The 20,606-nt window shown below is 47.7% G+C and overlaps 2 protein-coding genes across 14 annotated transcripts in view; one reads left to right on the top strand and one right to left on the bottom strand.

Moving 5' to 3' along the window:
• The first annotated feature begins 77 nt into the window (after positions 1-77).
• On the top strand, positions 78-9,589 carry PRKAB1 (protein kinase AMP-activated non-catalytic subunit beta 1). 2 transcript variants are annotated; one of them, XM_061384846.1, is made up of 8 exons: positions 143-326; positions 420-598; positions 3,164-3,327; positions 4,153-4,246; positions 4,529-4,643; positions 6,472-6,605; positions 8,012-8,080; positions 8,268-9,589. In XM_061384846.1, the coding sequence occupies exons 2-8, from the start codon at positions 440-442 to the stop codon at positions 8,343-8,345; spliced, it is 813 nt and encodes a 270-aa protein (XP_061240830.1). In that variant the 5' UTR covers positions 143-326; positions 420-439; the 3' UTR covers positions 8,346-9,589. The 2 variants fall into 2 exon arrangements, with proteins under 2 accessions (XP_061240829.1, XP_061240830.1); XM_061384845.1 differs by having other exon boundaries at positions 78-598.
• Positions 9,590-18,178: 8,589 nt separating this feature from the next.
• The window catches only part of CIT (citron rho-interacting serine/threonine kinase), a 176,460-nt gene continuing 174,032 nt past the window's right edge, over positions 18,179-20,606 (bottom strand). For all 12 annotated transcript variants that reach the window (XM_061384825.1, XM_061384829.1, XM_061384833.1 and 9 more), the window contains one exon: positions 18,179-20,518. In XM_061384825.1, the coding sequence (XP_061240809.1) occupies positions 20,495-20,518 (24 nt within the window). In that variant the 3' untranslated portion in view covers positions 18,179-20,494. The remainder of the gene's footprint in view (positions 20,519-20,606) is intronic.

Genomic DNA, 20,606 nt, shown 5'->3' with positions numbered 1-20,606 from the left:
TGCGCTCTCCGAAGCCCGCGGGACCATCTAGGGAGCTTGCCAGGGCGCGGACCTGGACCGGAAGCGGAAGTGAGGTCGAGTTGGCCTCGCGGGCTTCTCCAGCCTCAGCCACCCCCATCTCTGTGGGTCGGGTCCCTTTGCGCAAGTGCCGGAAGCGGAAGTTTCTAAGAGGTTGGGGAGTTGTTTGGGGAGTGTCGGGTTATCGTAGTTGGTGGGTTCACGTCGCCGGCTGTCTGACCCCGTGAAGCGCCTTTGTGAGACCTCTTCAATCTTGCCGTCCCGGCTCAATCAGGATCCCGACCCCGAACCTTAGCCTGCGGGCTCTGGTACCTAGTGATCTGACTTTTCCCTAGGGTCCTGGTGGAGATCCTGGGTGTCCCTTGTCTCTCCCCTGGAGTGAGGCCTCTTCGGCTTCCCAGTGTCTCCGTAGACCCTCGCCATGGGCAACACGAGCAGCGAGCGCGCTGCGCTGGACCGGCAGGGCGGCCACAAGACACCCCGAAGGGACAGCTCCGGGGGCTCCAAGGATGGAGACAGGCCCAAGATCCTGATGGACAGCCCCGAAGACGCCGACCTCTTTCACTCTGAGGAAATCAAGGTAATGGCGAGTGGGACAATCTGATTCCCCTTTTAACTGTTGAAGTCTACTAGATGCCCCCCAAGCCCGCGCCCTATTCCTTCTAATTAAGAAGTGGAAGAGCCCTCTTAGCTCAGTAACTTCTGTCTAATTACCGATGTGAGAAAGTCTCCCCGAGGGGGAAGGAATTCACTTCGTTTAACATCATTAAGGAAAAGGCAGCGCTGAGACAGGCTCAAATTTTTGATTAATTAAGATCGTGGCACCAGCAGTAATTGAGCCCCAGTCTCTGCTTTTCTCTTAGGTATAATTAATTTCACAGCTCTCAGGAACCTTCCACCACTTTTAAGTAGGTTGACGGAGCCTTTTGTTGTGGTTTTACAGTTTCTTTTCTGTTTTGGAGAACACGTGTAAAGTGAACATAAGAGTTGAATAGCTGACTGTAGCTGTCCAGAGGTCTTTAGTTACGCGGAAATTTTGTGGTTCACCCTTTAGAGCAGGCACAGAAGAGTAATTTGACTTTGGAGGTCAGTAAGTAAGTGAAACATCAGTCTAAAGGAGGCAGCCAGCTGCTACTCAGCTTCTCTCTCCTATTGTTTATATATGGCTTAATATTTTAAACAGACCAAAGCAAACATTTTTACAGGCCAAACTTAGATGTCCTGCTGCAGTCTGCTTTAACTTATCATGATAAACTGAAGATAATTCTCAATTCTTGCTCTAGCTGCTCTCCTGCTAACCACCTCATGTGGTCTGTTTCTAGGGGCAGAGCCCAGTCCAAGAGTACTCAGTGATTCTGGCAGCTGATATGTATGTGGTATAGCCTAAAGAAATGAACTAAATGCTTAAGGGACAGTCGGTTAAGGGAAGATGACAAGTACCCCTCCTCCCCCCCAGGTCCTGCTAGTTTCTGGCTGCCTGCTGACCATCACTGTCCATTGGGCTAATTGTCCGGCAGGTCATTCCGGTTGTGCTTATGTTTCCTCAGATGCTGGAATGGGTGACCATGTCATTATCTTATTTCCTCACCTGAATCTTAGCTTTGAGGCTAACTGTGAAGAGTCTGCTTTTCCTTAGCCCTCCAGCCTGTCATTTCAGCTTGCTTTCTGACTTTGTTGCTTTCCCAAGGCTGTGTGCAAAGTGAACTGTGAAATCCTTTTTCCAACAGTTTGATATCTCTTCCCCAGGAAATAATTTTGGCCCAAAGGTGGCTGTTTAAGACACCATAAGAATCAAACTACTTTCTTTAAGAAGTGTCTGTTCTTTTGCCAAATTAAAACTCTTTACAAGAAATGTTTAACATAGGAAGTGATCTGTACAGAGTTATTTTAAATAACTTCCCCTATCATTTCCATAGAAGTTATTGAAAGATATAGCAGACACACTGGATTAAATGCCTAGATACAAAAACAAAGTCTTGGATTCTTTTTAACTGTACTCTCTGCTAAGTCGCTTCAGTCGTGTCCGACTCTGTGCGACCCCATAGACGGCAGCCCACCAGGCTCCCCCGTCCCTGGGATTCTCCAGGCAAGAACACTGGAGTGGGTTGCCATTTCCTTCTCCAGTGCATGAAAGTGAAAAGTGAAAGTAAAGTCGCTCAGTTGGGTCCAAGTCTCCGCAACCCCAGGGATTGCAGCCTGCCAGGCTCCTCTGTCCATGGGATTTTCCAGGCAAGAGTACTGGAGTGGGGTGCCATCGCCTTCTCCGTAGGTCAGCGTTTTGACTGTGGTTAGTTATCACATCCTCAGTGGAAAATGATACCAGTCTGTTATTTAATCTGTAGCTTTTGTTAAAGCGCAAAGAATGCAGGTATCTTTTGAATGAGCTCAGGTCAGTATTTGAAATGAAGGTGCTAGAAGCTTGCTCTAGACCTTTTAAGAGTCTATCACAGCCTAGCACTCCTAGTCTGGCTTCTGACGAGGAAAAAATATGAGAGATCCAAAACCACGTATCTTCCACTGAGAGTCAAACGTGTTTGTTTCTCCCATCCCAGAATACCTCTGTTAGACAACGCTGCCCACACAAGAAGTTATCGTTTAATGAGCGTCAGTCTTTGTCTCGTCTTACCTTTTGCTCCGTGCTGCCTGGATGGCACTCCGTGAATAGCTTTTCCCCTCCTCAGCACCTGGATTTCCCAGTCGTCAAGTTGAAAGCTCTGGAATTATCCCTAATAAATTTTCATGTACTTTAAATCTTGCTTGATTAAGGGAAGAAAATGACATTTATTAAGGTAGTCTCAAATTCATTGCTGCCTTCTTTCAAGTGAGTTTTATAATTTTTCAAGTTTTGATGTATACCCCTTGAATAACAGCAATAATAATAGCTATTAATTATGAAGCACCTACCCTGGGTCTGACCCTGTGCAGAGCATTTTACACGGACTGTCTCAGTCTTCACAACCTTAAGAATTACTTTTATTCTCTCCATTTTGCAAGTGGGAAAACTGAGGCACAGCGGGTGAGTTAATGGGCTGGAATATAAACCTGGGTAGTGACAGCTGCCTTTTCCGAATGAATTGTCAGTATTAAGGTAACAGTCTCTCGCTGTGCCTGTTCCCTGTTCCTGAGTAAACTGCTCTGTTTCTAGGCTCCAGAGAAGGAGGAGTTCCTGGCCTGGCAGCACGATCTGGAAGTGAACGACAAAGCTCCCGCCCAGGCTCGGCCAACTGTTTTTCGATGGACGGGGGGTGGAAAGGAAGTTTACTTGTCTGGGTCCTTCAACAACTGGAGTAAACTTCCCCTCACAAGAAGGTATTCGCCTGGATGTGTTCACGTATTTGTCTTAACCCAGGGATCCTCTGGTTTCTGAATGATCCCTGGGGGTGAATAGAAGAGGATGTTTTTATAAAGTAGATGCTGAATGGAAAAATAGTCATGCTTAATAATTCACAGGGTTAAAGTCTCACACCCAAAAAACACACTTAGAAGTAAACATCACTCGGTTATTTCTGTTACACACAGAACCAGGCTGGGCCTGGTTCTTGACAGGGAACTGCCTGCTTTTCCAGGAGTCCAGTTGGTGTAGGAGGGAGCCACTCAGCCCAGTTGTAAGTCATGCCTGTCAAGGGAAGAAAACAATCAAATGAGAGAGGTTTTCCTGGAACCTTTTTTTTGTTAGTAGTTATACAAGTTTCTGTAGGGAACTTTGTACATCCTGTGAAATTGATCCCCTGTCCTGCGCTAGGCAGACTGACAGAGGGTAGAACTTGGCAGGCAGCTTGCTGCTTGTCTTGTGTTGCTGTCCTCCTCAGCGTCCAGACCGCCAGGTGTTACTTTGCGCATAGCGGGAGGACAGATGCCTGTTTGTTGAGTTTTTGATGGTAGGAATGTAGATTCCTGGTATTTGGGCAAAGCGAGTTTTCCAGGAAACCTCTCATGTTGCTACTTTCTGGTAGCTTTTCTGGATTGAGATCATTATAATGAATTGTCTCAGTTGGTTAAAAAATGTTTATTTCTCCTGTGGCTGAACTGTTGATTTTACGTGGAAGCTTTGTTTTATTCCGTGGCTGGTTTTGCAAGTCAGCTCAGAGTGCAGCTCACCCTACTGACACCCTCTGCTTCCTTTTTCTCTTGCAGCCACAATAACTTTGTAGCCATCCTGGATCTGCCGGAAGGAGAGCATCAGTACAAGTTCTTTGTGGATGGTCAGTGGACACACGACCCTTCCGAGGTACGCTTCCTCCCGCCCCAGTCCTCTGGCTGCCCACACAATTCAAGCACAGGGCCTGCCCTCAGAGACAGGTGCCAGGTCCCTCTGTCCTGCTGGTAGAAGTCCTTGTGTGTGACCGAGCTAGATAGCAGTGCTCATTGTCAGCCTCTTGGCATCTTTGACTTGGATGAGCCGGTTGGCGGGCCAGGAGATGAAGCCTTCCCACCAGGAATGCTAAATCCTCTAAAGAATACCTTTGGAGACCTTACATATTAAGATTTCTACCTGTCTGTCTCTTCCCAGCCAGTAGTCACCAGCCAGCTTGGCACAGTCAACAACGTCATTCAGGTGAAGAAAACTGACTTTGAAGTGTTTGACGCTTTAATGGTGGATTCCCAAAAGTGCTCCGACGTGTCTGGTATGAACAGTTATTTTATACCACGTGTGTGCAGGTGGGGGCCGTGTCATTTTGAATTATGCTTGTTTCCCTTGCCTCTCCCTCTTGGGCGGGAGCCACCCAATGAGTAGACGTGAATATCTCCCTAAAAAGCCACAAAACTAATTTCTAACTCTGTGTTCAGTCAACTTGCTGAAATCTAGCTTCAAGGGAGCAGTAAGTCATTTGGGGGCGGGGAGCGGGGGATCCATCTCTAGGATTTAGTAGGCCTGCTTGGCCACAGAAAGCATACACTGGAAATGGGACCAGAGTTTGCTCTCGTACCAGGGGCGGGCCCATAAGGCCCTAGAGAGTAGCATTGCGTCGTGAGGGGCCAGCACTGGGGGCGCCTGCCCACTTGGGGCTCCTAGAGAGTTTTAGCCTGCCAGGTGATAAATGGACCCCTCAGTGACCTTGGCTGTCACTTGCACATTCCATTTGCACCTTGTCAGAATCTCTTCAGAGGAGGAGGCTCACCACAAGACAGGCTGCACAGCACAACCTGCTGGGTAAGGGTCCTAGTATAACGTGCCCTTCTTCCAAGAGTCATCCAGTCATCAGTCCTTCCGTAAGTTGCTTTCCATCCAAACCCAGAGGAAGAAACTGCTTGGAAAGAGCACGTGCAAGGCAGGGAGAACGGCGTGTCGGCATGTTGAGTGTCATCGCCAGATGCTCTGCCCCCTCCGGCAGGGCTTTACACAGTTCCAGGACCCCTGTGGGAGGTGGGGCAGAGATCCCCCAGGAGTGTGCCTGACTGTCTAAGAGAACAGATTCAGTTCAGTTTGAAGATTGAGTCTTCCCTTACCTGCCTGGGCCCAGAGGTTTGCCCCTGGGATCTCTTACTGTTTATCAGCTCAGAACTCTGACCAGCAGGTGGACCACGTGGCTGACAAGTAAGGTCATTGACCAGGACTCAGACATCACAAAATAGCATCTTCTACTCTCCCTAGCTAATTGATCTTTGAAAGAAGTCATTTCTTACTCAGATAAATGGGAATTGGGAGAATGTCCAGATACCTTAACTTGCTAATAAGTGAAATTTTAGACCACATACAAAAGCTTTTAGTCAAGGTTCTGCAGCAGAGGTCACCTGGGGAAAGCAAGCTGGTAAACCAGCTTCAGACTTTGCATGCTCTTCTCATACTCAGACACTCCCTTCCTCAGAATACATATAATTCCCAGCCGCTCAGTTTCCTGCCCTCGGTGCCTTTGTTTCCTGCTGTGGTGGGGCCGGATTGTGTGAAGGGAGTCTGTCTCCTGGAAAGCGACGAGGAAGGAGTTGGCGGAGCCAGGCCATCTCAGCTTCACGTGGATAGCACGAGTCTCAGGCGGCCACATGCATCCCCATTGTCCTTTGGATCACAGCTCAGTGCCTGCAAGCTGGCCAGAGATCGCTAAGTGAGCGGCTTCTAAGTTTTCACAGTACCACACTGCTAGAAGCTTAATACATCTGTGTAAGTGATATACTCGAGCATGAGTTTGAAAAGAACCTGAGAGCGGTAGAAGCAGAGAGCCTTTAGAGGTCAGGTTTTCAACTTCTTGCTTTAGTTTTGAAATGTGCCCTTGCCCCTGTGTCAACAGGTTGCCTGCTTTCGTTTTTATTCTGGCTGGCAGTGCTCCTGACTTGGGCCTAACCATGGAAGCCTCACTAGCCTTGAGCTTCTTTGAGGTGTTTGCTGGCCCCACCTGCAGCGAGGAGGAAGTGTTAGCCTGTGTGGCTGTCGGGTTGGGTCACTGCGAACAGCTTCCTGTGACTCTGACCCAGAACTCCAGTTTCTCAAGTAAATGTCCTGTGGCCATCTCTCCCCAGAGTTGTCCAGTTCCCCACCCGGACCCTATCATCAGGAGCCCTATATCTCGAAACCAGAGGAGCGGTTTAAAGCGCCTCCCATCCTCCCACCACATCTCCTCCAAGTCATCCTAAACAAGGACACGGGCATTTCCGTGAGTATTATCCAGACATTTCCCAGACCATCCTCCATGGTTACGTTCCGCTGCTCCCCTCTAAGCAGCTGGGGAAAATGGTCAGTGTCGCCCATCAATGTTCATGCCAGCTACACCTCTGATTCAGGAAAGGGCTGCTCACAAGATGCTCCCAGAGCAGACGCCGCCTCCCTGTCCCATGCTGCCTTTCTGAGCTCTTCCTCTTGTGTTCCACCCCCATCTAGCCTGAGCCCCATTCCTTTTTAATTTCATGATAAAATATGTAACCCCCTGTTTTCAGTAAGCTACATGATGATAGAATTCTTCCTCTGGCCCTCAAATTTTAGAATCTCGTTTTAATCACCGAATTGCTTCTAGAAGCATCATTGCTCCTGGATCAAAATTAGAGGTCTGTGAGTAATGCACATTGCCCCTGGTAATTGATGTTACTGCTGAAAACAAGCGTGCCTTCATCCTGAAGGGCATGTTGTTAAAGTTAAGAGCACCTTAACTTTCCATCCCATTTAACGTGAACTGCCCAGTTCCCCCACCTCTGGACTGAGCAGCATAGCCATAATTCTTAGGAATCTAGATGTTCTTTTGCTTGGTCCAAGCCATCACCCAAAACACACATGCCTGTTAGGTGATAAGGTAATCATGCTGCTGTTCTGGGCGCCACACACAGGTGGGTGCACGTGTGCTAAGGTGCAGAGCTGGAGGCCCACACGTGCCGGCGTCCGCTGCAGTGGTCATGTGTCCCCAAGGGCGCACTGTCCTTGGGCACCTGGTCCCACCCCTCCCCTGTGTGGAGAGCAGCCCCATGCACACACCTGATAGCTGAGCCAGCTTTTGTCAGGTGCTTCAGCATTTATAAAACTGGGGAGTGTACATTGAAAATACCCTGGATTCTGACTTCTCTTTAAAAATAGGAAGATGTGGCAACATTTTGGGTCCAATATATGAGCTTGTGTGAAGCAATAGCACCTCTTCCCTGCCCCCAGTCATCCAGTGCTTTCTTCAGGCTCACCGTCTGAGTCTCAGAGACTTGCAATCCAGTGCTCAGGAGCCTGGAGCATAGTTGTTTTTTCTTCCAGCTTTCTTTAAAAGCACCTGCAGTGCAGTTTTCTTTCTGGTCCTCCAACAAGAGGGCAGAGCCATGGCCCACGCTCTAGAGACCAACATGAAGCCTGATCAGAGACGCACGTTGGTGTGCCCAGCAGACACCCCAAGAGCTCCGCTTAGTCACCTGGCACGACCCCTCACCTCCCCTGTGATCATGAACAAGCCCTTTCACCGCCTGGGTTAGGAAGAAAGGGGCCTGAGAGCCTGCCTCCTTTCCTTTGAAATCCAGTCCCATGAAACGTGGGAGAATCTCCGTGATTTCTAGATCCTACTAAGCGCACACATCTGCTTTTGTTCGCCCGCAGTGTGATCCAGCTTTGCTCCCTGAGCCCAACCACGTCATGTTGAACCACCTCTATGCGCTCTCCATCAAGGTAAGGACCCGTTTGTTACTCTCTGAGCCGTGTTTCTTGCCCTGAGGCAACCCCCCCACCCCAGTGCTGGAACGGCCTGAAGTCCTTACCTGGAGGGCAGCTTCCGGGCCCAGGCACTTGTGTTTATGTCACCCTCTTGATTCTCGTGTTCCCTAAAATCTGAGCATATTTCCACCCTCTTCCTCAGGATGGAGTGATGGTGCTCAGCGCGACCCACCGGTACAAGAAAAAATACGTCACCACCTTGTTATACAAACCCATATGAAGAGGTGGGAGCCGCCGGGGCCCCGGGGCAGCGTGCACCTCCAGGCTCCACGCATGCATGCTCTTCGCTAGACGGAACGGACTGTAAATTCCCCATTTCACACTCTCAGTAAGGCATTTCATACCCGCCCTACACCTACCTGAGGGTTTGTTCCAGACACAGCAGCTCCCGGAGCACCTCGGTCTGTAACAGCGCCCTCAGCACCCAGTGGCTGTGAGCCGCGGGGCCCCTCGAGGCCGAGGGTGGAGTAGGACGTCCGGCAGCCCCCACCCTGCAGTGTGAAGGATGGTGCAGGCCTAAATTTAAATCCCATGAACGTGGAGATTTTTCTTAAGCCAAAAATGAACACTAGCTGATGAAAGCTGTGCTAGTGAAAATCTGGGGAGCAGGTCCCAAGGCCACACAGAATTTCTCATCATTGGTGTGCTGGTGTTGACTCGTCCCTGCCAAGGCCTGCCTGCAGACCCACCAGTGAGTGGGTGCTGGTCCTGCCTGTCCCCTGAAATCAAGCAATAGATCATCCTCCACTCCCTGCTGCAGGGAGGTGTGATTTCTGTAGAAATTAGAGCTTGTCTGATTTCCAGATGAAGTTTTACAGTTGTTTCTTACGCTTATGTACATCAAGTGGTTTTTGTTTTTTTAAACCAGCAGTGGCTGACTATACAGCCTTCGGGCAATTTTTAAATCACCCCAACTAGACTCAATCATGTGACCTGTGCTCAGCAATAATCTGTTCTCAGAACAGACTCAGAAAACCGTGGCCGGATTCCTCCTTTAAGCTGGGTGATCTGCGGACTGACCACTGCTAGCCAGAAGGCTGTCCGGCTTTTTCGTAGAAGTGTAACGAGGTGGCACTGTCACCCAGAAAATTGTGGAGAGGCGCCCTGCCCTACTCCAGCCACCTTGCTTGGGACCTCTGGTCCCTACTCAGCAAAAAAGGCTGCAGCAACTGGTGTTGCTTATTCTGGAAGGAAGTTAGAAATTGTGGCCGCCTTCTGATTTTGTATCAAGAAGACATCCTTTGGACCAAAGCGAACCTCTCCACACAGCCGGAGATGTGCCTGTTCCCGAGGTTCCTGTCCCCGGGTCAGCAGAAGCTGTCACCCCGCCCTGTGTTCCTGCTGGGACATGGAGGAGCCAGCTCCCTGGTGTCCAGTATCTGTGCCCTTCTTTGTTACTGTTTTCAAAACACTGAATAACTGTCACCCTGATGTACAGGTTGCAATAAAGCTTTGTAAAGATAACGGACATGCACTTGGGGGAAGCTCTGATTTCACGCGGTCATCTGGAGGAGACTGGTGCTCTCCCCGAGGTCTGTTTGCTGCAGCGCTATTCAGTCTTTTTCCCGCCTTGGCACACGTTGAAAACGGTACTGTCCTTTTGGCATTCCGGGATGAGAGGACAGGGCAGCTTGGCTGTCTGCAGGGCTGGGGGCCTTTCCCTCACCCACCTGGTCTTCACACAGATTCGAAGCCTATTAAGAGGCTATAAAGTGGAGCCCCTTGGAGCTGCTCACAGCAGGAGCTGAGGAGAGGCAGTAGTGAAAGTTGCTGGCTTGCCCAAGTTGGCAGCATCCCCAGGTCAGAGGTCTTGCTCATTAACAAGCACCACAGGGGAGCCTGGGATCATGACCCTCTGCTTGGAAGACCACAGGATGTTCTGGAGTCAGCTATTCTCACCAGCTAAAAGGGCCTCTGTCCCTTCTACCAAAAAGATGGAAGGTTACAGTGTCTCTTTAATAAGCCTTTTCTTCCCAGCCATCAGGAAACGGAAGTAAATTTAGGAGATAAGGGAACCCCCCTGAGGTCATCTGGTCTGTTGAGGTGGACAGTAGCTTACAAAACATCCCTACCTGGGTAGTTAGCCATCTCACCCTGAATATCCAAGTGATGTGGGAACCCTAGATTTAGGGACTGGAGGGGTTATATAAGTAGACTGAGGAAACAATGCAAAAATCCTCTTTCCAAAACTGGATTTTTTTTTTTTTAATTATTGAAAGTGAAAGTCATTCAGCTGTGTCTAACTCTGTGACCTCATGGACTATACAGTCCATGGACTTCTCCAGGCCAGAATACTGCAGTGGGTAGCCATTCCCTTCTCCAGGGCATATTCCCAACCCAGGTCTTCTGTATTGTGGGCAGATTCTTCACTAGCTGAGCCACAAGAGAAGCCCAAGAATACTGGAGTGGGTAGCCTATCCCTTCTCCAGCAGATCTTCCCAACCCAGGAATCAAACCAGGGTGTCCTGCATTACAGGTGGATTCTTTACCAACTGAGCTATCAGGGAAGCCCTATTTAAGTATAGTTGATTTTATAGGCTTCCCCAGTGGCTCAGCAGTAAAGAATCCTCCTGCCAATACAGGAGACATGAGATTTGGTTCGATCCCTGGGTCGGGAAGATCCCATGGAATAGGAAAAGGCAATCCACTCCAGTATTCTTGCCTGGAGAATCTCATGGACAGAGGAGCCTGGCTAGTTACAGTCCATAGGGTCGCAAAGAGTTGGGCATGACTGACGGAGCACGGATACACAGCTGCTTTTACAGTGTTGTGTTAAGTTTCAGCTCTACAGCATATGATTCAGTATTTTTGTGGATTGTGTTTTATTGTATATTAAGATACTGGGTATAATTCCCCATGCTGTGCAGTAAATACCTGCTGCTTATCTATTTTATGTATAGTAGTTTGTATTGTTAATCCTCTACCCCTAATTTGTTCGCTCCCTTTCCTTGGTGAGCATAATTTTGTTTTCCGTGTCTGAGTCTGATTCTGTTTTGTCTGTGCATTCATTTGTATTTTAGATTCCACACAGCCTATAGTACTTGTGTTTCTGACTTACTTCACTAAGCATAAGAATCTCTAGGCCCATCCATGTTGCTGCAGATGACTATTTCATTTGTTTTTGTTTTAGTATATTCCACTGGAGATAGACGCACACACACACACACACACACACACCCGCCTCGTCTTAAGTCAGTCATCGTTGGTGGACACTTGGGTTGCTTCCATGTCATGGCTGTTTTAAGTTGTGCTACTATGAACACGGGTACGTGTATCTTTTCTAATTAGTGTTTTTGTCTTTTTCTGGATATATACCCAGGAGTGGAATTGTTGGATCATGTGGTAGCTCTATTTTTTTTTTAATGCATCCCCATACTGTTCTCCATACTTGCTGTACCAACTTGCATTTCCCATCAGCAGTGCTGGAAGGTTCCCGTTTCCGCACACCCTCTGGAGCATTTGTTATTTTTACTGACGATGGCCATTCTGACTTGTGTGAGGTGATACCTCGTTATGGTTTGGATTTGCATTTCTCTGATAATTAGCCATGTTGAGCATCTTTGCATATATCATCTTTGAAAAAAACATCTATTCAAGTCATCTGCCTGTTGTATGGGCTGTTTGTATATTTTGGAAATTAACTCATGGTTATGTCATTTGCAAATATTTTCTCCCATTCTGCCAGTTGTCTTTTTGTTTTGTTGATGGTTTCCTTTGCTGGGCAAAAAGCTTAAGTTTAATTAGGTCCCATTTGTCTATATTTGATTTTATTTATTTTGCCTTGGGAGACTGACCTAAGGAATTATTGTTATGATTTATGTCAGAGTGTTTCACCTCTGTTCTCTTCTAGTTTTATGGTGTCAAATGGCTTACATTTGGGTCTTTGAGCCATTTTGAGTTTATTTTTATGGATCACATATCTTCGAAATATAATTGAAAATACATAACTAAGCTTATGGGTATAAAATGGATATACTGAAGCACCAGAACTGAAGAAACTGTTGCTGTGTTGGTGAGCTGTTGGTGGTGACTGGGGAGGGTGGGTGGTGGGAGGCAGGACCCAGCCATGGGATTCCAGGATCAGGGTCTGACACTCACACCTGGAAAGGAAGCTCACTGCCTGAGTTGGCCCAGAAAAGCACTGCCTTTTCCATAAGAAGGGTTAGAGCATCTGGTTGCTACCCAGAGTTAAGGCTCAGAGGGAGCATTCAGCCCCAGGCTGCAGGAGGTATCATCATGTTGAAAAATCTAGCCCACAAATCAGCTCTGCTCAAAGTTCAGTTCAGTTTAGTTCAGTCACTCAGTCATGTCCAATTCTTTGTGACCCCATGAATTGCAGCACGCCAGGCCTCCCTGTCCATCACCAACTCCCGGAGTTCACTGAGACTCACGTCCATCGAGTCAGTGATGCCATCCAGCCATCTCATCCTCTTGTCGTCCCCTTCTCCTCCTGCCCCCAATCCCTCCCAGCATCAGAGTCTTTTCCAGTGAGTCAACTCTTCGCATGAGGTGGCCAAAGTACTGGAATTTCAGCTTTAGCATCATTCCTTCCAAAGAAATCCCAGGGCTGATCTCCTTCAGAATGGACTGGTTGGATCTCCTTGCAGTCCAACGGACTCTCAAGAGTCTTCTCCAACACCACAGTTCAAAAGCATCAATTCTTCGGCACTCAGCCTTCTTCACAGTCCAACTCTCACATCCATACATGACCACTGGAAAAACCATAGCCTTGACTAGACGGACCTTGTTGACAAAGTAATGTCTCTGCTTTTGAATATGCTATCTAGGTTGGTCATAACTTTCCTTCCAAGGAGTAAGCGTCTTTTAATTTCATGGCTGCAGTCACCATCTGCAGTGATTTTGGAGCCCCCCAAAATAAAGTCTGACACTGTTTCCACTGTTTCCCCATCTATTTCCCATGAAGTGATGGGACCGGATGCCATGATCTTCGTTTTCTGAATGTTGAGCTTTAAGCCAACTTTTTCACTCTCCACTTTCACCTTCATCAAGAGGCTTTTTAGTTCCTCTTCACTTTCTGCCATAAAGGTAGTGTCATCTGCATATCTGAAGTTATTGATATTTCTCCTGGCCATCTTGATTCCAGCTTGTGCTTAGTCCAGCCCAGCCTTTCTCATGATGTACTCTGCATAGAAGTTAAATAAGCAGAGTGACAATATACAGCCTTGACATACTCCTTTTCCTATCTGGAACCAGTCTGTTGTTCCATGTCCAGTTCTAACTGTTGCTTCCTGACCTGCATACAAATTTCTCCAGAGGCAGATCAGGTGGTCTGGTATTCCCATCTCTTTCAGAATTTCCCACAGTTTATTGTGATCCACACAGTCAAAGGCTTTGGCATAGTCAATAAAGCAGAAATAGATGTTTTTCTGGAACTCTCTTGCTTTTTCCATAATCCAGCGGATGTTGGCAATTTGATCTCTGGTTCCTCTGCCTTTTCTAAAACCAGCTTGAACATCAGGAAGTTCACGGTTCACATATTGCTGAAGCCTGGCTTGGAGAATTTTGAGCATTACTTTACTAGCGTGTGAGATGAGTGCAATTGTGCGGTAGTTTGAGCATTCTTTGGCATTGCCTTTCTTTGGGATTGGAATGAAAACTGACCTTTTCCAGTCCTGTGGCCACTGCTGAGTTTTCCAAATTTTCTGGCATATTGAGTGCAGCACTTTCACAGCATCATCTTTCAGCATTTGGAATAGCTCAACTGGAATTCCATCACCTCCACTAAGCTTTGTTCGTAGTGATGCTTTCTAAGGCCCACTTGACTTCACATTCCAGGATGGCTGGCTCTAGGTGACTGATCACACCATCGTGATTATCTGGGTCATGAAGATCTTTTTTGTACAGTTCTTCTGTGTATTCTTGCCACCTCTTCTTAATATCTTCTGCTTCTGTTAGGTCCATACCATTTCTGTCCTTTATCGAGCCCATCTTTGCATGAAATGTTCCCTTGGTATCTAATTTTCTTGAAGAGATCTCTAGTCTTTCCCATTCTGTTGTTTTCCTCTATTTCTTTGCATTGATCACTGAAGAAGGCTTTCTTATCTCTTCTTGCTATTCTTTGGAACTCTGCATTCAGATGTTTATATCTTTCCTTTTCTCCTTTGCTTTTCACTTCTCTTCTTTTCACAGCTCTTTGTAAGCCCTCCCCAGACAGCCATTTTGCTTTTTTGCATTTCTTTTCCATGGGGATGGTCTTGATCCCTGTCTCCTGTACAATGTCACGAACCTCAGTCCATAGTTCATCAGGCACTCTATCTATCAGATCTAGGCCCTTAAATCTATTTCTCACTTCCACTGTATAATCATAAGGGATTTGATTTAGGTCATACCTGAATGGTCTAGTGGTTTTCCCTACTTTCTTCAATTTAAGTCTGAATTTGGCAATAAGGAGTTCATGATCTGAGCCACAGTCAGCTCCTGGTCTTATTTTTGTTGACTGTATAGAGCTTCTCCATCTTTGGCTGCAAAGAATATAATCAATCTGATTTCAGTGTTGACCATCACAAAGTTCAGAAGACACCAAGCTGAAAATCCAATGGAAAAACTAATTCAGAGCCCATAAACCCGGTAAGACTCCCCTGCAACCTCAGGGGAGCCCCAGAGGAGTTGACTGTTCAGGTGGGGGAATGTAGGCAAAACTGCAAAACAGTGGGAAATGGGTGTCAGCATTCCCCAGAGCTGCTTGTCTAAAACATTCCATTTTCTTTAAAAAGCAACACAAAAGGAAGCCCCCCGTGGTCCAGAAGACTGCCCACAGACCCAGATGAAAGTTTATACACTCAAGAAGCTAAAAGTAATGGAGACTGTTTAATGGAGATGGAACAGGAGACCCTGCTTTATCCAAATCACAGGAGCAAAGCCACAGTGAGGTGTCCTATGACCCAGGTAACACTTTCTCTGTTAGGGGTGAGGACTAGTTACATGCTTAAAGTGTAACTCCAGTTGCTTTTAAATGAAGATACATTTTTCCCACCAGAAATGTATATACAAAGGAAGTTACAGAGCCAAGGGTAAGGTCTTTAAATTCCTAATGTGTTAAGTGGTATTTCAAGGTAAATAGAACCAGCCATATATCAACATACTGAAACCAAAGATCAAAGGATCCAGGCAAGGTCTTTTCCTTCCCTCTGGTTCCACTTAAAGGTGTAGATGATAGCTCCAAGACCAGGTCAAAGCGTGGCTTCACCTTGGAGTCGGCCGACCCTCCACCGTCCCCTCCCAGAGTGTGGACACTAGACTGAGAATAGGGATGTTGATCCAGTTCAGTGCCTGACTCGCTGTGTGACCTTGGGCGAGCATATGACCTCTCTTAACCCAATTTCCTCTCCTGAAAAACAGGAGTTGGACAGACACTAGGTGATTCCTAGGGCTCCTTTCATTTCACACTGGGAGCCACAAAACCTTTTACAACATGAATGGGTTATGGCCACAAACAGGAAAGAAGTCAGGGGGTCAGAAAAGAAGTATCAGCACCATGAGCTCAATTAGGAAACCTCCAAGATGCCAAGGGCCAAGTTGCAAAACCCAGAACATCAAAGTGATTCCATACATGGCTGAGGTCAGAAGCTAAACTATTTTGGGGAAAAGCACAATTTTACTTTGTTTAACTCAGTTACTTCTAGATGAGCATGACTCAGTTCTCCTGAAACATGACCCTCCTCTAGTGTTTACAAACGGTTTGAGGGAATTGATGAAGACCCAAGTCTCTGGACCACTGAGCCCTCCATCCAGCTCTTCAGCACCTCACTTGATCAGATTAGTGAAAAAAAGAAGCTAGAGCTGTCTGCTCTGGAATGCCAGTTACAATCGTCTTCAGGAGGAAACAGGAAGCTCTGAATATATGTACAAGTCATCCCAGCTAATGGTGAAAACATCCAGAAGGGCCCTTCTAAGAGTTGTCGCTACTCTGAGTCAGAGCCTCGGGGAACCAGGGCCCCATCTCCGGAATCAGCCACTGAGCTCAGCTCCCACAACTACCTCATCTTTTTCTGTCCTGAAGACAGAGGGGGCCCAAGCCTGGGTGAGGATGCCAGCTGTCTCTACCTGCCGGGAGTGAATTCACCCATGTCATCTGTGAGACTCAACAGCAAGTGAGAACAAGAGATGGCTCCAGTTGTGTGTACCGAGATCAACTGTGTATTCCTCTTGTGATTCTCTGAAAGCACACGCTGAGTTGTATACAGCAGTAAAGTCATTTCCAGAGTTCTTTGCTCTCACAGCCCCTCCAGGGCCAACAGGAGTTAATCATTGACAGCCTGGAGAGAAAGTTGAGTCGTATGTGCAGTTCCAGATTCCCACTGCTCAGCCCTCCGAGCCTTGGAAGATGAAAGCCTTGGCATTTGACTAGGCAAGTGATAAAACATTTTCTCATGTAGATACTGTGCCTAGAGCCACCGTCTCCATGCTTTAGACATCACGAGCAATATTTAAACTGCCAAGAAAGAAATCAGGCCAGGACAGGCTAATCTTCCTCAACCATGGCACTAATTGGTATGTTAGGCCTGATAAGTCTTTGTGGAAGGTGGGCATATGTGGGCCCCCTTGTGCCTTGTGGGATACTTAGCAGTATCTCTGGCCTCTGTCCACAGGTGCCGGAAGTGACCCCAGCTGTGACAGCCACGTCTACAGATCCTGTCGGGTGTCCTCTAGGGCAGGGGCCAAGTCACCCCCAGTTTAGAACCGCTGGGACAGGCCAGTTTGGAAAGCTTAGCCAGTCCCACCCCGTAGGCCTAGCATCACTGCTTTAGACTTGAATCTGCACGCATGTTTGCTAAAGCAAGTCACACTCATGAGGCCCAATTCTAAAGACAAACTACGTTGGTCCGTCCTGCTAAGTGTATCATTCTCTTTGGCCTAAGTCTCCAGATCCTTAAAATTTCATAGTTAAAAAATCTGCTTTGCAAACAGCTTCTTTATTCTCATGAAAATTAAGTTGTAAGAGCAGAAAATGTGACGTCTAATTTTGTGTTTAAGCAGGAACCGCAACATGGACAGTTGGGCCTCAGTTTGTGGTGTGGCTGAATAATTTGTTGGTGGTTTCTTTGAGGTCCTTGCTTAGGGTCCAGAGAACCTTTAATGGCACATTTCGTTTGGAACTACACCACATTTACCTTATGTTTTTGAAGTGCTATGTGGCTGCCAAGAATCCTCAGGACAGAGACTAAAATGGTTGTTTGGTATTCAGTGGACTTCTTCTCATTTTATAAGGGAGGTTAGGTTCCGACATTTTACTTGTTCATCCTCTGAATTTTCATTCTTAGAGGTGCCAGATTTTTATCCCCAGTGGTATAACAGAAAGGAGGAATAGAATAGAATTGCAAGTCCAACTCCTGTTGCAGGGCATGTCAGCCACAACCCTGCAAGTCAGAATTTGACTTTGGTCAGATTACTTCATTGGAAAATAAAAGTTGAAGACTCAAAGCAACAGGAACCATGAGAAAAATACCATTTGCCAAAACCAATGCTTGTCTAGCTCAACAAATTTTATACTAACAAAGCATCTTAGAAAAATTTACCTTGTAGAACTTCACATAGTTAAAAGAATTCACATTTTAAATTACCTTGATCTGAATTCCTCCCTCCAAGGAAATCCCTGTGACTTTATCGTAATGGATAAGAGGAATTGAAATGAAAGGTGACCTGTTGGTTTTTTTTAATTGCATTATAGGAGAGCTGGGTAATCCATTCCCCAGTAATCCTTTCAGAGTGGCCTGACTGCCTTAAGGAGCTTTCCAGTTCTGCACTCCTATACTGTGATCTGAATAGCCAGTTCATGATTCATTGGAAGTAATGCACGCGCACACACACACACACACACTTCTGGAAGAGAGCTTCGCCTGTGTCTCAATTCCAGAAGTGCGGTCTGCCCTAACCCTGTGTGGCTCTCCACACACACCACCCCCGGACCCTGAAGAAGCATCCTCGAAAGGAAAGACGGCCCCATGCCATGCTCACAAGCTCAGGCTGACAGTGGCGATACTTTGGAGTTTTACGCACTGTCTTTAAGAAAAGAAGAGGTCGTGCACTAAAGCAAACATTTTAGACCATTGCTTTATTTGATTATTTGTTCAACAGAGTTCATTCCTCTCAAGGTGGACCTTGTGATCTTTTCCTCTTTCTGAATAAAAAAGGTAATGAAGAAAAAGCCTGTACTTTTGGAGACCTAGAATCTTATGCTAATAAGCTTTTGACTGCGATTTCGTTTTAACGATATTTCCTGCTGGCATCTCGGTGGTCACACGGAGCTCCCCACCCTCCAGTGAAGATGGCTGTCCACAACTACCACCGTTGAAACCGAAAGTAAGAGTTGAAAAATGCACCTTTTACAATAAAAAAGTAGAAACCAATTCAATTTCCTTTTTTACGAATATAAAGTTTCTTGTAAATATGTACAGTCTTTGAGCTAGTTCTATAGCAGGAAGCATTTCACAAATGAGACACACGATATACACTTTGAGGGCTAAGAAGCCCATTTCTCATGGAGATCCTAAATGAAATGCCAAGACTGAACACCATTTCCAGTGACCTCTCCAAATACTTGTGGACCAAAAGACAAAAAAACTTCAGCAAACATTCAGTCAGATCTGCCCTGGAAAAGGGAAGGGATGCAATCTGACCCCGAAGACAAAGCAACACACAGAACACGACAGTGTGACACTGGCCAAGGATGCGACAACATGGAGGAAGAGCCGTGGGCATTTCAGACAAGAAAGCACTTCGGTTAAGGGACGAGCAGGAAGGAGCCGGGACTCGGGCCAGGTTGCAATCTGGAAAGTGAGCTGAACCGTGGACGGGGGATTGAAACGCGGTCATGTTCACTGGCTGCAGTGGCAACAGGTCTACCTGTCAGCCTACCTAGGATGTGCCTTGGTGGTTCGAGGCATGGAGAAGCGAGAGAGGCCTGGTGGGAGATTAAAGGCAGAAATAAGGCCGCTAGTTAGCTTGCCAACAGCGAAGCCTCTGGTTGGTTCTTTAACCAGTTGCCAGGAACCTCACACCGCCGGAGGAGAGAAAGGGGGCACCTAAGGGAGGGCTTCCCCGCCCAGCCGGGGTGGGAGAGTTGAGGGTGGTTTCCTTCTCCAACTTCCTGGTGTTAGTCTAGCCCTAGGGAGAGGCTTGTATGGGGAGTCACAGTTTTCGTGGGGTAGAACCTGCTGGGTTGTGTGTGAACAGAGTCATCCGCGAGGGAGTTGGCAGGGAGACGTGGAAGTGTGAGGTGTGGTCTGCTGAAATCCTTCTCTGGTCGTAAGGCTTGAGCGTTTGGTTTTCATTTGTTCAGTGCTACAGACTGCAGCTTGTGGCCGGTGAGTTGGCAAGTCCCAGAGGGTCTCGGTTCGGCGGGAGCTATGGAATGGACCTAGTGCATCGGCAGAGCAACCCGAGGTGGGCAGCCAGGTCGGGGCGGGGGGCAGCGCATGCAGTGAACTGCCATGCAGAGCTCCGGCATCTCTGCCCACCCCAGGGAGGCGGGGACAGCACACCGTCGTGGACAGGATGTGAGCGCCCCTGGACCCAGGCCCTCTCGGGGCTGGGCTCAGAGCAAATCCAGTGCATGCTTTCCTGGCCAAAGCAACGTGGAAAGCGGGGACAGCAGGCCTGGGATGACGCTGAGGGGTGGGGAGGGAAAACTCCTCGAGGTCCCTTGGCCCCAAGTCACTGCCTCCAAGCGAGGCCTCGTGGCCTCTGTACATTCTCAGCTGGTGGGAGAGGGGAAGTCATCAAGGCCATAAAGGCAATGAGTCGGACGGTAAACATTTGGCTAAGATGTCGCCCCGGGTGAGACAGGGCCACCTGTGAGGACGGACTGGACAGGGATGGACTGAGGTGAGCACGGGAGGTTAGCCGACAGCAGGGGCTCGTCTACGTACATTTCAGTAGCAGAGACCTGATGGTATGACCTCGCTACAAATGACTACAACAGGAAATACGGTGCTATTCAAATCTATTAAGAAGTCTGTTGTCTTAAAAAAAAAAAAATAGCCAACCAACCCTAGGATCTTAAAGTAGCTATTAATTAGGATTCTAACCACGCTGTAGTTGTAGTTAGCCCCAGGTTGGTTTCCTGTGATGAACTGGTACAGGCTAGAGCTAGGTACAAAAGTTTATGAATGCTCTGAAAGAGTAACAAAGTGCAAAGAGGGCGGCTGCAGGGAGGTGCCGGCAGCTCCCAGGAGCTCCAGCCCCCGCCCCTCCTGGCTGCAGGGAGTCCGTGCTGAGGCGGGCCTGGGTCCAGCTGCGCCGGGGGCTGGCTGAGCAGATGCGCGCTGGGGTCCCCTTCAGCAGAGTTCCATAGGGTGTTTGGTGTTTTCCTGCAGATCAACATGAGGAGTTGGTTTTTCTGGCTGAGATTTATACTGAAGACTGGTCCCAGACCTGAGAGCAAGAGGAGGAGGGGATTTAGCCATCAGAAGCCGGAAATCACCATGCTCACTTTGTCAGGAAGCCCACACTGGGAGCCTAC

The sequence above is a fragment of the Bos javanicus genome, chromosome 17 (assembly GCF_032452875.1).
Source record: "Bos javanicus breed banteng chromosome 17, ARS-OSU_banteng_1.0, whole genome shotgun sequence".
NCBI classification, from domain to species: domain Eukaryota; kingdom Metazoa; phylum Chordata; class Mammalia; order Artiodactyla; family Bovidae; genus Bos; species Bos javanicus.
The sequence above is the reverse complement of the archived record's forward strand: the minus strand, read 5'-3'. Positions and strand labels throughout refer to the sequence as shown.

Bases quoted from the DNA above. Each gene is read 5' to 3' on its own strand.
- PRKAB1 (XM_061384845.1), top strand. From the start codon at position 440: ATGGGCAACACGAGCAGCGAGCGCGCTGCGCTGGACCGGCAGGGCGGC. The intron at 4,247-4,528 runs GTACGCTTCCTC...GTCTCTTCCCAG, and splicing joins GGACACACGACCCTTCCGAG to CCAGTAGTCACCAGCCAGCT. The intron at 4,644-6,471 runs GTATGAACAGTT...ATCTCTCCCCAG, and splicing joins AAAGTGCTCCGACGTGTCTG to AGTTGTCCAGTTCCCCACCC.